This window comes from Schistocerca cancellata, chromosome 6 (genome assembly GCF_023864275.1).
Source record: "Schistocerca cancellata isolate TAMUIC-IGC-003103 chromosome 6, iqSchCanc2.1, whole genome shotgun sequence".
NCBI classification, from domain to species: Eukaryota; Metazoa; Arthropoda; class Insecta; order Orthoptera; family Acrididae; genus Schistocerca; species Schistocerca cancellata.
Genome location: NC_064631.1, coordinates 505,893,478 through 505,906,544, shown reverse-complemented (window position 1 = coordinate 505,906,544; position 13,067 = coordinate 505,893,478). Strand labels below are relative to the sequence as shown.

Genomic DNA, 13,067 nt, shown 5'->3' with positions numbered 1-13,067 from the left:
TACAGTCAACAAGTGTGTTTGGTTGTTTGTGTCAGTGAGGTCGGTGGATTGAGTTTGTGTTGGAGCATGGCGTCAATAGAATTTGATGATGGGAATCCTGAAATTACAGAGGATGGTCAGAAAGATGGGTGAGCAATAACTGCACAGTAAAATGTTTATGTGTGTGCAATTAAAAAGTCGCTGGTGGAGCGAAGGTAATGGTGTGAATTGACATTCTGCGTTTATTTTGGCATTGAAAGGTTACAGAACGACAGTGAAGAACTCAGTGAACAGAGTGCAGTGTGTCTCTCCAATCCCACGTATATAGACTATAACGATGTACTCGTTAATAAAAGTTTTTGTGGAGGCTGTACCTGCCCCAGCTTGTTGACAGTTGCGTAGAGTTTACTGTTAACGTAAACCTTAAACGCAAGAAATTTGCTTGCTTCATTCGCTCCAAGACTTTGTTTTATGCATCTACATCTATACAATGCAAGCCGCTGTGAAGTGCGTGGCAGAGATACGTCCCATCTTACCAGTTACGAGGCTTTTTCCCGTTCCATTCACGTTTGGAGCGCGGAAAAATGATTAAATGACTCTGCGCTTGTTGTAATTAATGTAATCTTGCACACACGATTCCTACAGAAGTGATATGTAGGTGGTTGTAATATATTCCTAGAGTCATCATTTTAAGCCGAATCTTGAAACTTTGTAAGTAGGCTCACGCGGTATAGGTTGTTAGCAACTATGTTCTTTCAACATTGCTGTGACACTCTCCCACGGGTCTGATAAATCTGTAAGCATTCGTGCTGCCCATTTTTGTACATGTTCAGTATCCCCTGTTATAGTCCAATTTAGTAGGTATCTCAACACTCGATCAATATTGTAGGACGAGTCGCATGAGTGATTTGTACAATTTCCTTTGTGAACTGATTGCATTTCCTTAATATTCTCCCAATAAACCGAAATGTGCTATCAGCTTTCCCCACGACTGAGCTTATGTAATCCTTCCATTTCGTAACTGTACAAAGTGCTACACCCAAGTATTTATGAGTTTACCGATTCCAAAACCGAAAGTTGCAATTCTTGTTCTGCCGCCTGCTTTGTTACGTGATGTTATCAGATAGGTCTGTATTTCAAGCGTATGCAGTATGGTGACTGTGATGACACTCGTTACACTCGCAGAATAAAACTCCAGCAACTAAAGGGGCAACCTGGGAAGTAGCGGGTTTTGGGTGTGGACAAACAAAATAAACGACAATTAGAATGACACCATTCTAAAATAAATACTAACCCAACAATCAAGCTCAAAATGTACCACAACCCCACAACCAAAAAATGTAACATCATTGGTATCGTAAATCTCGCTTCACATATATGTCAGATGAAGACCTCGACACCACTGTTGTTTCTGTTGTTGTCATTGTGTCATCATCTTCAGTTTGAAGACTGATTTGATGCAGCTCTCCGTACTATTGTATCCTGTGCAACCCTCTTCATCTCAAAATAACTACTGCAATCTGCATCTTTCTGAATCTGCTTACAGTATTCATCTCTTGGTCTTTCTCTATGACTTTTACTCTCCACACATCCCTCCAATACTAAATTTGTGATCCCTTGATGTCTCAGATTGTGTCCTATTGACTGATCCCTTCTTCTACTCAGTTTGTCACAAATTTCTTTTCCCTTCAGTTCTGTTTAATACCTCCTCATTAGTTATGTGATCTACCCATCTAATCTTCAGCATTCTTCTGTAGCACCACATTTTGAAGAGTTCTATTCTCTTCCTGTCTAAACTGTTTATTATTCATATTTTCCTTCCATACATGGTTATCCACCAGACAAATACCTTCAGAAAAGACTTCCTTTTACTGCCCAAATAGCAAAACTGTGTACTACTTTAAGTGCCTTGTTTCCTGAACTAATTCCCTCAGCATCACCTGACTTAACTTGATTCCATTCCATTATCCTTGTTTTACTTTTGTTGACGATCATTTTATATCCTCTTTACAAGACACTGTCCATTCTGCTTAACCGCTCTTTCAAGTCTTTTGCTAACTCTGACAGCATTATAATGTCAGCAGAGTTTTTATTTCTTCTCCCTGAATCTTAATTCCTACTCCAAATTTTTCTTTGCTTTTTGTTATTGCTTGCTCAGTGTACAGATTGAAAGACATGAAAGATAGACTACAAGCCTGTCCCACTACCTTCTCAACCACTGCTTCCCTTTCATGCCACGTGACTCATAACTGCCATCTGCTTTCTGTACAAGCTATAAATAATCTTTTGCTCCCTGTATTGTACCCCCAATACCTTCAGGAATTTAAGGAGTGTATTCCAGTCCACATTGTAAAAACCTTTATTTAATTCTACAAATGCTATAAATTTAGGTTTGCATATCCTTAACTTATCTTCTAAGATAAGTTGTAGGCTCTTTATTAGCTTGTTGTTCCTATATTTCTCCAGAATCCCAGTTGTTATTCCCCAAGATCAGCTTCTACCAGGTTTCCATTCTTCTTTAAAGAATCCTTGTTAGTATTTTGTACGATTTACTGAACTGAGAACTCGGTAATTTCTTTGCAGTCCTTCCTAAAAGTAAAAAGCCCAGTATTACAAATTTTAGTTGACCTATATAGCCTCTACGAAGACCTCAGTGCCACTAACCAAAGCACAACTCCAGAACAAGATACCCCAAATTTCACTTGACCTATTTGGCAGCTAAAACGGAGTCCACAGTACCAAAAACCGACACTCAAATCGACACGTGTGTTATCCAAACATTCTCTTACCCTATCTATCTGAAACCAAGTCTACAGTATAACAAACCATAACTCACTAACCAAATCCACAATACTTACATTTACAAATCAAAACAGTTACCAAACACTAACAAGAAAATCCCAGAAATTTCTGACAACTTGCATCATCATGAATTTTGATGTACACAAAAAACTATAAATTCACATGCTATACATATTACAATAACAAAGAATAAAACCTTAGACATATACTTATGAACCAAAGCCGCTATCCATGACTGACAAAAAAATGAAAAATAATATTGAATCTCTGGCCATAAGAAACTCGTAGCACTAATAATTTCCAACAAACATGAATCCATCAGCCACTATTCACAAAATCAAAGCAATTCACTAGCAAACTGCCACAATCTCTTTCAATAACAACTTGACACACTCAGCCCAACACCTAGCACAAGAGAACGCCACCAAATGCTACAACATGCCATCTACTAATATGACACGATTCAAAAACACCACGACTTCACATCATACCACACCATATTACACAGTTAAGTCACGGGATAAAGCAGATGGATGAAATCACATTTTTCGGTTGTTGCTACTCATTCATACTGTAGTCATAGGATACTACTTTCTTTCATTTTTTGAAATGTGCAGTTTTACATTACAGCTCCAGGGCTCGACTGCATCCACAACCAAATGATCGGCACCTACTGGTGGATCATCATCATCGTAATATCCTTGCCATCTTTAACTGCATCTGGAATGAGGAAAGTTCCCGTTGCAATGGCAAGAAAGCATCATTGTCCCAGTGCTGAAACCAGTTAAGCACTCTTTAGTGATGGATAGTTATCACCCAATTAGTCTTGCCATTGTTCTCTTTAAGTTGCTTGACTTCATGGTGAGCTGACAGCTGTGTTGGCTCCTTGAGTCTCAGGGTCTTCTGGCTCCGTCCCAGGACAGTTTTCGCCAAGGCCATTCCACTACTGTTAATCTGGTTTACCCGTAGTGTGCCACCCAAACACTTTGGCCCAATGTCAACACCTTATAGCTGTCTTCTTCAACCTGCAAAAGGATTATGACACCACATCCTTGCTACATTACACTAGTGGGTCTCTGGGGCCCGCTCCAGATATTTATCCAGAATTTCCTGTCACACCGTATGTTCCGGGTTCAAGTTATGCTTCTCACAGTCCCCCCCCCCCCCCCCCACACACACACCTATATACAAGAGAATGGTGTCCCATAGGGCTCCGTACTGAAAGTCCCTCTCTTTCTAGTAGCCATCAATGGTCCATCAGCAGCTGTGGGGTCCTCAGTATCACCCTCCTTGTATGCTGACAACTTTTGTTTTTACTATTGCTTTTTTAGTATGGGTATTGCTGAATGTCTACTTCAAAGTGCTATACGAATGGTGCAGTCATGGGCCCTCACCCATGGCTTCTGGTTTTCAGCCTTCAAGGTTCGCGTCATGCACTTCTGTCAATATCATACCATTCACCCATAACCCGAACTTTACCACAACAACCAACTACTCAATGTGGTAGAGACTTACTGCATTTTTGGACTGGTCTTTAATGTTCGTTTGACGTGGATTCCACATCGTTGCCAGCTTAAGTGAAAGTGCTGGCTGCACCATAGTACACTTCACTGCCTGAGTAACACCAGCTGGGGTGCAGATGACACTACCCTTCTGTAGCTTTACAAAGCCATGATAAAGGCCTGCCTTGATTATGGGAGTTGGGTGTGTGGTTTGGCATCACCCTCAGCATTGCAGATACTGGATCTGATACACCACTTGTGACAGGAGCCTTTCAAAGTAGTCCCTCCATTGTGGATCAGGCACCAAAAACGGCATGTCAGTTGTGCTACACATGTTTGCAGGTCCCCTAAGCACCCCAACTACCATCTCCTCTTTCCAAACATGGAAATCAGTCCGCTGCAACAGTGGCCCAGATCAGGGATTGCGATTGAAATCTGCATCCGGCCCATCCTCTCTAACTACAGCTGTTTCCTCTCCTGCCTCTCCTCTGAATCCTCCTACATAAACCTCCATGGTACATTCCTCAGCCACAGCTTCATCTTGACCTGTCACAAGGTTCAGAAGATTTGTTCTCTCCCAATGTCCTTCTCTATCCATTTTTCTCCATCCTTGATGCATCCCTAGGTTCAGAAGTAGTCTTATGGCTTGATTGTTGCTGATCACGTAGGCTTTGCTTATACTCGCGCCAAACACATTGAACTGCACTCCTTGCTGGGTGGCTGTAGTGTTTTATCTACAGAGTTGGTTGCCATCCCTCGTGTTCTTGAGCATACCCGTCCCTGCTTTGGTGAGACCTTTCTAATTTGCATTGAGTCCTTGAGCGGTTTGCAAGCTCGTGACCAGTGTTACCCTTGCCACCCCTATGTCTTGGCTATCTAGAGTTCCCCATAGGTCCTTGAATGGTGGTGGATGCTCAGTGACCTTCGTCTAGATCCCAGGACATGTTGGGATCCTGGGGAATGAACTTGCTGATAGATTAGCCAGATTGGCTGTCAATAAGCCAACTCTTGAAATACGTATTCTGTAAATAGACCTCTGATTGGTGCTACGCCATCAAGTTTTAGGGATCTGGAATATGGAATGGCCACTCTGACTTCACCAAACTAACTACAGGTGATAAAGGAAACTACAAATCCTTGGAGGTCCTCTGTGCAGGCCTCTCACAAGGACTGTACTGTCCTTTGCCAGTTCTGCATTGGCCGTACTTCGCTGACTCATGGTCATCTCCTTTTGTCACGAGGACCCACCCCACTGTACTGGTTCCCATGTGATGGCGATCCACATTTTGCTGGACTATCCAAACTAGCCACCCTGCAGCGGACTCTTAATCTCTCTGACTCACTCCCCCTGATATTAGGAGACGATGCCTAAGCGGCTGACTGAGTTTTATGTTTTATTTGTGAAGGCGGCTTTTACCACTCCCACTCTCTTCAAGAGGAAGGGGGGGGGGGGGGGGACTTAAAAATATCAGCCCATTGAGGGGTTGGCAGAATGCTCTGTTGCTTCCTATGCCCAGACAGGGCTGCAGCTGTCTGGACTTGGTGGTCCACCCTGGCCCTCATCCTTCCTGCTCTTTTACTCTGCCCAGCCGTTTGCATGATCTGTTTGACTTGTTCATCTTATGTCTGCCTGTGCTTCTCTTGCCCTGTCCGTGTTTCCCCTCGGCAGTTTCTGAGTGGAGTACCTCTGGTAGCTGGCAGGGGATGGGGGATGTATGTCTCCTCATTGCATTCTGTTTTCAGGGGTTTCCGGCTGCTCCCTAAAGAGGGCATGTCACCTGCCTTTCTTTTTATATCCTCACTTTCTTCCTTGTTGTCCCTTATCTAGCCTTCGTTAACCTTTGATAGACCTTGGGGTTTTCTTTCCCTGGTTTTTGTGTGGTAGGCCATCTATCATGTAAAGTCACACCTGTGTGTTCGAGGACAAAGTGGCTGATGAACTAGTAGTTTGGTCCCTATAATCAACCAACCAACACCCAAAGTTACACATACATTTGTCAGTGAGTCTCCATACAAGATAATTTGCTGTCTCAATACAAGATAATTTGCTGAGTCTTCTCTACCAAACAATCCTCAATCCAGTCACAAATTTCACTTGATATCATACACATTTATACTTTTTAGAATAAGTGTAGGTGTGTTACTGAGTAAAATGCTTGGCTTTCAGTATGTCATGTAAGATAAATGCGAGTTGAGTTTCACATGACCGATGTTTTTGAAATACGTTCTGGGTTGACATGGAGGAGGTCATTCTGTTTGAGGTCCTCATTATGTTTGATCTCAGTGTATGTTCTAAGATTGATCTCTGTTTGTGTTCTAAGATCTACACAAATGGATGTCAAGAATAGTGGTGAGTCATATCTGCTACCCTTCTTCTAGATGAGTGTGACCTGTGCTTTTTCCAGCTATTGAGCAGCATTTTTTTGTTTGAGGGATCTGTGATAGATTATAGTTAGTAGAGGGGCACACTCAGCCACAAATTGGGTATAGAGTCCGTCAGTAATTCCATCTAGCTAGGGGCTTTGTTCAGTTTTAATGATTAGAGCTACTTCTCAATGCCACTGACACTGATATCTATTTCTTGTCTTTTCAGTGATACGAGAATTAAATTGGGGACACACTCCAGGGTTTTCCTTTGGAATGGAACTTTTGAAAACAGAGTTAGCATTTCTGGTTTTGCTTTGCTGCTCTCAGTTTCTGTTTCCTGTGTGAGTGGTTGGACACTAACTTCAGTACCACTAACAACCTTTACATATGACCGGAATTTCTGTGGGTTTCGTGAAAGATCTTTTGATAATATTCTGCTGTAGTAGTCATTGAAGGTTTCACACATTGCTGTCTTGACAGCGAGGCATGTTTCATTCAATGTATCTTTACCTATAGCCCTAGGCTTTGTTGTGTACCTATTATGGGATGTAGAGCAATGTTCAGTACGAGTCGTTGGTTTTGATCAGACACACAGGAAACATGCAACAAATGCTGCAAACACTATTGATGACTATAACGTGATGTTATTGGCCTTTTTTTTTTTTTTTAAAAAAAGGGGGGGGGGCTGAGGTACAGATCAGCCTTTCACTGCAACCAGGTTTCTTTACTATCACTTTGCAAATGCACGGCTAAACTTTTACCTTCAAACCTAAAGTACACCTCTGGCTAAGCTACAGATCAGTTTCTCACCATATTTTTTTCCTCTTTTTTTTCCCCTTTCAAATTCGTTTTCTTCACCAATGAATAACAAAACTGGGAAAGTATACCAAAGATGACATGCAGCCATTAACATTCCGTCACTGGCCAAGGTCAATGACTCATCTCAAACATTCCTGTTGGCCCCATGTTATGCAGTAATCTCTGTTTCTTTAGAAGTTTATTTACAGCATGACCCTTGACAGTCCCTCCTGTCATGAACTATTCTAATTGGTACGTAGCTGTCCAGTACATGACAACATCAGAGACAGCATTTAGGAATAAGGAAAAAAAATCAAGAAGTTAATTAAGAAAAAGCCTCGTAATCATGAGTTGTGTGTGTGTATTCTGCCTGAAAATACTGGAGGATTTGAAACCACCTTGATACTCATACATGTTCTGCCTACACAGATAGGTATTTTATATTAACACTGATTTCAGATTCTACATTCCTACGTATTACTTTGCCTGATTATTGATAAAGATTGATATCTGCACTATGTGTAGGCTAAAAATGGATACAAATAAACAGAGCAGTGGTAGTTTCAGAAAATTCACCCAGAAAAGTAATTTTTAAGTAAAGAATAGCAAGGAGGGAGGGACTCAAAATCACCAACCAGTCAGCCAAATTTTGGTTTTCATGGATTTCAAAATTGCTTGAGTAGTGGGATAGTCACATTGACTATGTGAAGTCCAATGTCTTTCACCAAAAGTGCTTCACTGCCTACTTACCCTCCTAGTTGTAATATTTGGTTGAGGTTGTGTGTTCCTGGAAATTTTGTATTTGTGTGTTAGGAATATTTTCTCTCCCCAACCAGACAGTCCAATTTAGACTAAAGTCTGGATCAGGCCCAGTGACAGTCACAGAGGTCTCTCTCCACTGCTCGGAGATTGGTGAGTAAGTGATTACCTTCTTGTTACATAGATACATGTATATATCAGACTTTCCTTCCATAAATGTAGAGAAGCTGGTGTATAAACCTCCTTATTCAGGTAAATGGATGATGGACCACCTCAGTGCTTTCCTATGTCCATTTAAGTGACTTCTTTTTGTCTTGTACAAGACTAATAGAAGCTGTCATATTGGCTTGAGTGAAGCTAGGTCAAAAGTTTTTGCATTGTGTCTAGGGTGGGCTGTGTACTATGCTTTTCTTTCTTCAGTGAGACAAGGAATGCAAGAATAAATGGAATAACAGTGTAAGCTATTCAATGTTTGGCAACTGCTAGATTACAGAATCCACTACCATAAATCATCTCGTCCACCACTGTAAAGTTTGTTCTAATTCTATACTTTAAGCATAGGCAACATGTTCACCAAGAGGGAGGTGTCGCTTGTGTTTCATCTCAGGCAACTAACTCATGAATGTACAGGGTTATTACAAATGATTGAAGCTATTTCACAGCTCTACAATAACTTTATTATTTGAGATATTTTCACAATGCTTTGCACACACATATAAAAACTCAAAAAAATTTTTTAGGCATTCACAAATGTTCGATATGTGCTCCTTTAGTGATTCGGCAGACATCAAGCCGATAATCAAGTTCCTCCCACACTTGGCGCAGCATGTCCCCATCAATGAGTTCGAGAGCATCGTTGATGCGAGCTCGCAGTTCTGGCACGTTTCTTGGTAGAGGAGGTTTAAACACTGAATCTTTCACATAACCCCACAGAAAGAAATCGCATGGGGTTAAGTCGGGAGAGCGTGGAGGCCATGACATGAATTGCTGATCATGATCTCCACCACGACCGATCCATCGGTTTTCCAATCTCCTGTTTAAGAAATGCCAAACATCATGATGGAAGTGCAGTGGAGCACCATCCTGTTGAAAGATGAAGTCGGCGCTGTTGGTCTCCAGTTGTGGCATGAGCCAATTTTCCGCGGGCTACGCGTGAAACTTGCCCGCACGCGTTCAACCGTTTCTTCGCTCACTGCAGGCCGACCCGTTGATTTCCCCTTACAGAGGCATCCAGAAGCTTTAAACTGCGCATACCATCGCCGAATGGAGTTAGCAGTTGGTGGATCTTTGTTGAACTTCGTCCTGAAGTGTCGTTGCACAGTTATGACTGACTGATGTGAGTGCATTTCAAGCACGACATACGCTTTCTCGGCTCCTGTCGCCATTTTGTCCCACTGCGCTCTCGAGTGCTCTGGCGGCAGAAACCTGAAGTGCGGCTTCAGCCGAACAAAACTTTATGAGTTTTTCTACGTATCTGTAGTGTGTCGTGACCATATGTCAATGAATGGAGCTACAGTGAATTTATGAAATCGCTTCTATCATTTGTAATAGCCCTGTATATGAATTAGCTGAAACGAATTTTTGATGTGCATTGAGATCAATACAAGGAAGGATGATGGTCATGATGAGTCAGCTCTACTGCTTAATATTAAATGAATGTGAGCACAGAAGGGAAGTCAAATAGACACCATATCTACCAATGATTAGGCCACATTACTATTGTTTCATTAATTCTGACATAAAAAAGATGTGTACTTCAGGTATGAAAACTCCAGAAAGATGAGTATTAGGAAAGTAGGAGAAAGTTTAGCATAAGATTGAAAGAAATGTATTGACCAACTCTGTAAAACTGTACAAGCTACTGACCACATTCAGGAGATTATTACAGTGAAAAACAAATACATATCAACACATGCATACCATTTGTAGTACATACTTTCTCAAAAAGCAAACTGAAGTTTTTGATGTACCTAAGCAGTCAATCATCTAAAAATTACACTGGAAAAGAGTGAAATTTATTTTAGTGGTGGAGGAGAATGACACTAAGAGTATGTTATGATTAATTGTGTGTTTCATAGACAATTTGCACATTTTCTGCTACATGAATGATTCAGTTCACAGGCTATGTAAGTACTGTAGATCTCTGGAACAAGAAACTGTGGCTCTAAAAGAAGAGAGCAAATCAAATTAATATTCCAATATCGAATGTTAGCATCATCCCATAACTTAATGATTTACGTGTGCACATAGAAAGAAATCAGAGCTCTGATTCATATTAATTTCTCGAATTAGATGGTTGTAACAGAGTGTGTAGAAGCATAGCCCGATGCCTTGGTTAGGCTGGGTAATGACGAAGACCTCTGTCTGATCTCATGACTGCATCTAGCTGCCCTACCCTCTCTCCACCTTGTCCGTGCAAGCTCCCCAGCAGCACTTTACTGTCCCGTACCCCTATGCAGCTTCCCCTCCCTCTCCCTGCCCCAGCCTTCTCCTTACCACCACCCTGTTACCTCTTCCATCAATTTGCCGCTGCTGCTGCTGCTGCTCGTATTGTGGGTTCAGCTGCCAGAGACTGTGCTCATGGGTGGGTGAGTTGCATTTGCGCAGGCACGAACGAACGAACGTGTGTGTGTGTGTGTGTGTGTGTGTGTGTGTGTGTTTGACAAGGGCCTTGTTGGCCAAAAGCTTATTTTGTGACAGTCTTTTTGTTGTGCCTATCTGCAACTCACCATCTTAAATAATATTATGCCTCCAAAGTACTATCATGTGTGGTTTTTATAGCAGATAAGTCTCCCACAAGGTGGCTTTTTTTGTAAAGGAAGCTAACTACCTTAATAAACTACAGAATCCATACAGTATGATAGTTAATGATTCATTTGAAGCCATGCTTCTAGGGAATGTACTATATTCTTTTGGTTGCAGGAAGAATATTAAGATGGTTTCCTGTGGAGTGTTGGAATTATAGCAGTCAGTCCATTTTCTATTAGTATTAGTAATTTCTTCACCCAAGGACCATTTTGCATTGGTATAAGATTTGTCAGCTTAAGGTTAGGAAAGCATCAGATACGCAGACATATGATGGTACACACATTTAATGAAGATAGGACAAGTCAGGTACTAACAAACATACTAACTTACTGAAGTACACCTAATTCACTGTTCTGTATTTTATAGACTTGGAACTGGTTAACTTAATAACATAAAAAGTAATTATACTCAGTTTATTTAGTCCCTCCATGCCTTTAAAAAAAGAGTAAGATTTCTTTTTGTTAGCAAACTGAGGTGTTTCGCATGCTACTCCGAGATGAAGATTTTGCCCCAGAAGATGAAATTGTGATAAGCTACATCAAACTGGTCAAAAGATTGATTATTGATTTAAAACACGCACACACACACACACACACACACACACACACACACACACACACACACACACACACATACAACAATCCAAATCTTAGTTGTCCCAGGTGAGGTATCATAAGCCAATGAAAGAGCTGATTCCAATTGCCACATCTGTTTTGTTCACACCTGTTTTGTTTGCTATTAAATTTGGTGTCTTCCTTCTCGCAGCTTCATAACACAGTGAGCTGATGTATTCATCCTCTCCCAGAAATTGTCTATTGATATCAGTACTTTGTCTCAGGAAGTGGAATGGTTTATAGGTACAGGAATTTATTACATGACATGCTTTTGCTCCTTTGAACATCTGCTTGGATTTATCTCCAGCTATCTGAAGTGCTGTTATATCCCTTACAGATGAACTACTACTGAATCTTTGCAGTGCTGCCTTCCTGTTCCTCCACACACTTGCCAGTTACTGTTCCATATGTCTCTCTCTCTCTCTCTCTCTCTCTCTCTCTCTCTCTAACTCTGTATCAGTCTCTGTCTCAGTCTCTTTCTTAGATCCTGCCCTAGTTGCACACTATGGAAACTACTCCAAGCTGCTGAGAAAAGTTATTAAAAAATCAAGGAACATACACATTGTGTGAGAAATCAATACTCCGACAACAAGCTTAATACTGAAGTCTGAAACTTTCTGGCAGATTAAAACTGTGTGTTGGACCGAGACTCGAACTCGGGACCTTTGACTTTCGTGGGCAAGTGCTCTACCATCTGAGCCACCCATCCTCACAGCTTTACTACAGGTATTTTTCCAGAGAGATTGAAATATGCCAGTGTCAAAACTTGCTGTAAGAAAGGTGAAAGGAGAGGTTTTAAAACTACTGGTCTGTTTGACTACTGGCACTATTTTCCAAAATTTCTGGGTTCGTCATGTATTCCAAAACAACATCCCACCTAAGCAACTTTTATATTCTCAGTAAATCGTAGTTTGGATTTCAGAAGAGTTGTTCGACTGAGAATGGCATTTATACATTCTCTCACCAAATTTTGCAAGCACTGAATAATAAAATAGCACCCATTGGTATTTTTTGTACCTACACTATGTAATCAAAAGTATCTGGACACCCCAAAAACATGAGTTTTTCATATTAGGTGCATTGTGCTGCCACCTACTGCCAGGTACTCCATATCGGCGACATCAGTAGTCATTAGACATCATGAGAGAGCAGAATGGGGCAGTACGGGAACTCACAGACTTCGAACGTGATCAGGCAATTGGGTGTCACTTGTGTCATACATCTGTATGTGGGATTTCCACACTCCTAAACATCCCTATGTCCACAGTTTCCGATGTAATAGTGAAGCGGAAATGTGAAGCACAAAAGTGTACAGGCCGACCTTGTTTGTTGACTGACAGAGACTGCCGACAGTTGAAGAGGGTCATAATGTGCAATAGGTAGACATCTATCCAGACCATCACACAGAAATTCCAAACTGCATCAGGATGCACTGCAA

At 41.3% G+C, this 13,067-nt stretch overlaps 1 protein-coding gene across 1 annotated transcript in view; it reads left to right on the top strand.

Moving 5' to 3' along the window:
- The first annotated feature begins 16 nt into the window (after window positions 1-16).
- LOC126191361 (N-alpha-acetyltransferase 35, NatC auxiliary subunit) overlaps window positions 17-13,067 on the top strand; it is a 130,739-nt gene continuing 117,688 nt past the window's right edge. Inside the window, exon 1 of the mRNA XM_049932210.1 lies at window positions 17-128. Within this exon, the coding sequence (XP_049788167.1) occupies window positions 67-128 (62 nt within the window). The 5' untranslated portion in view covers window positions 17-66. The remainder of the gene's footprint in view (window positions 129-13,067) is intronic.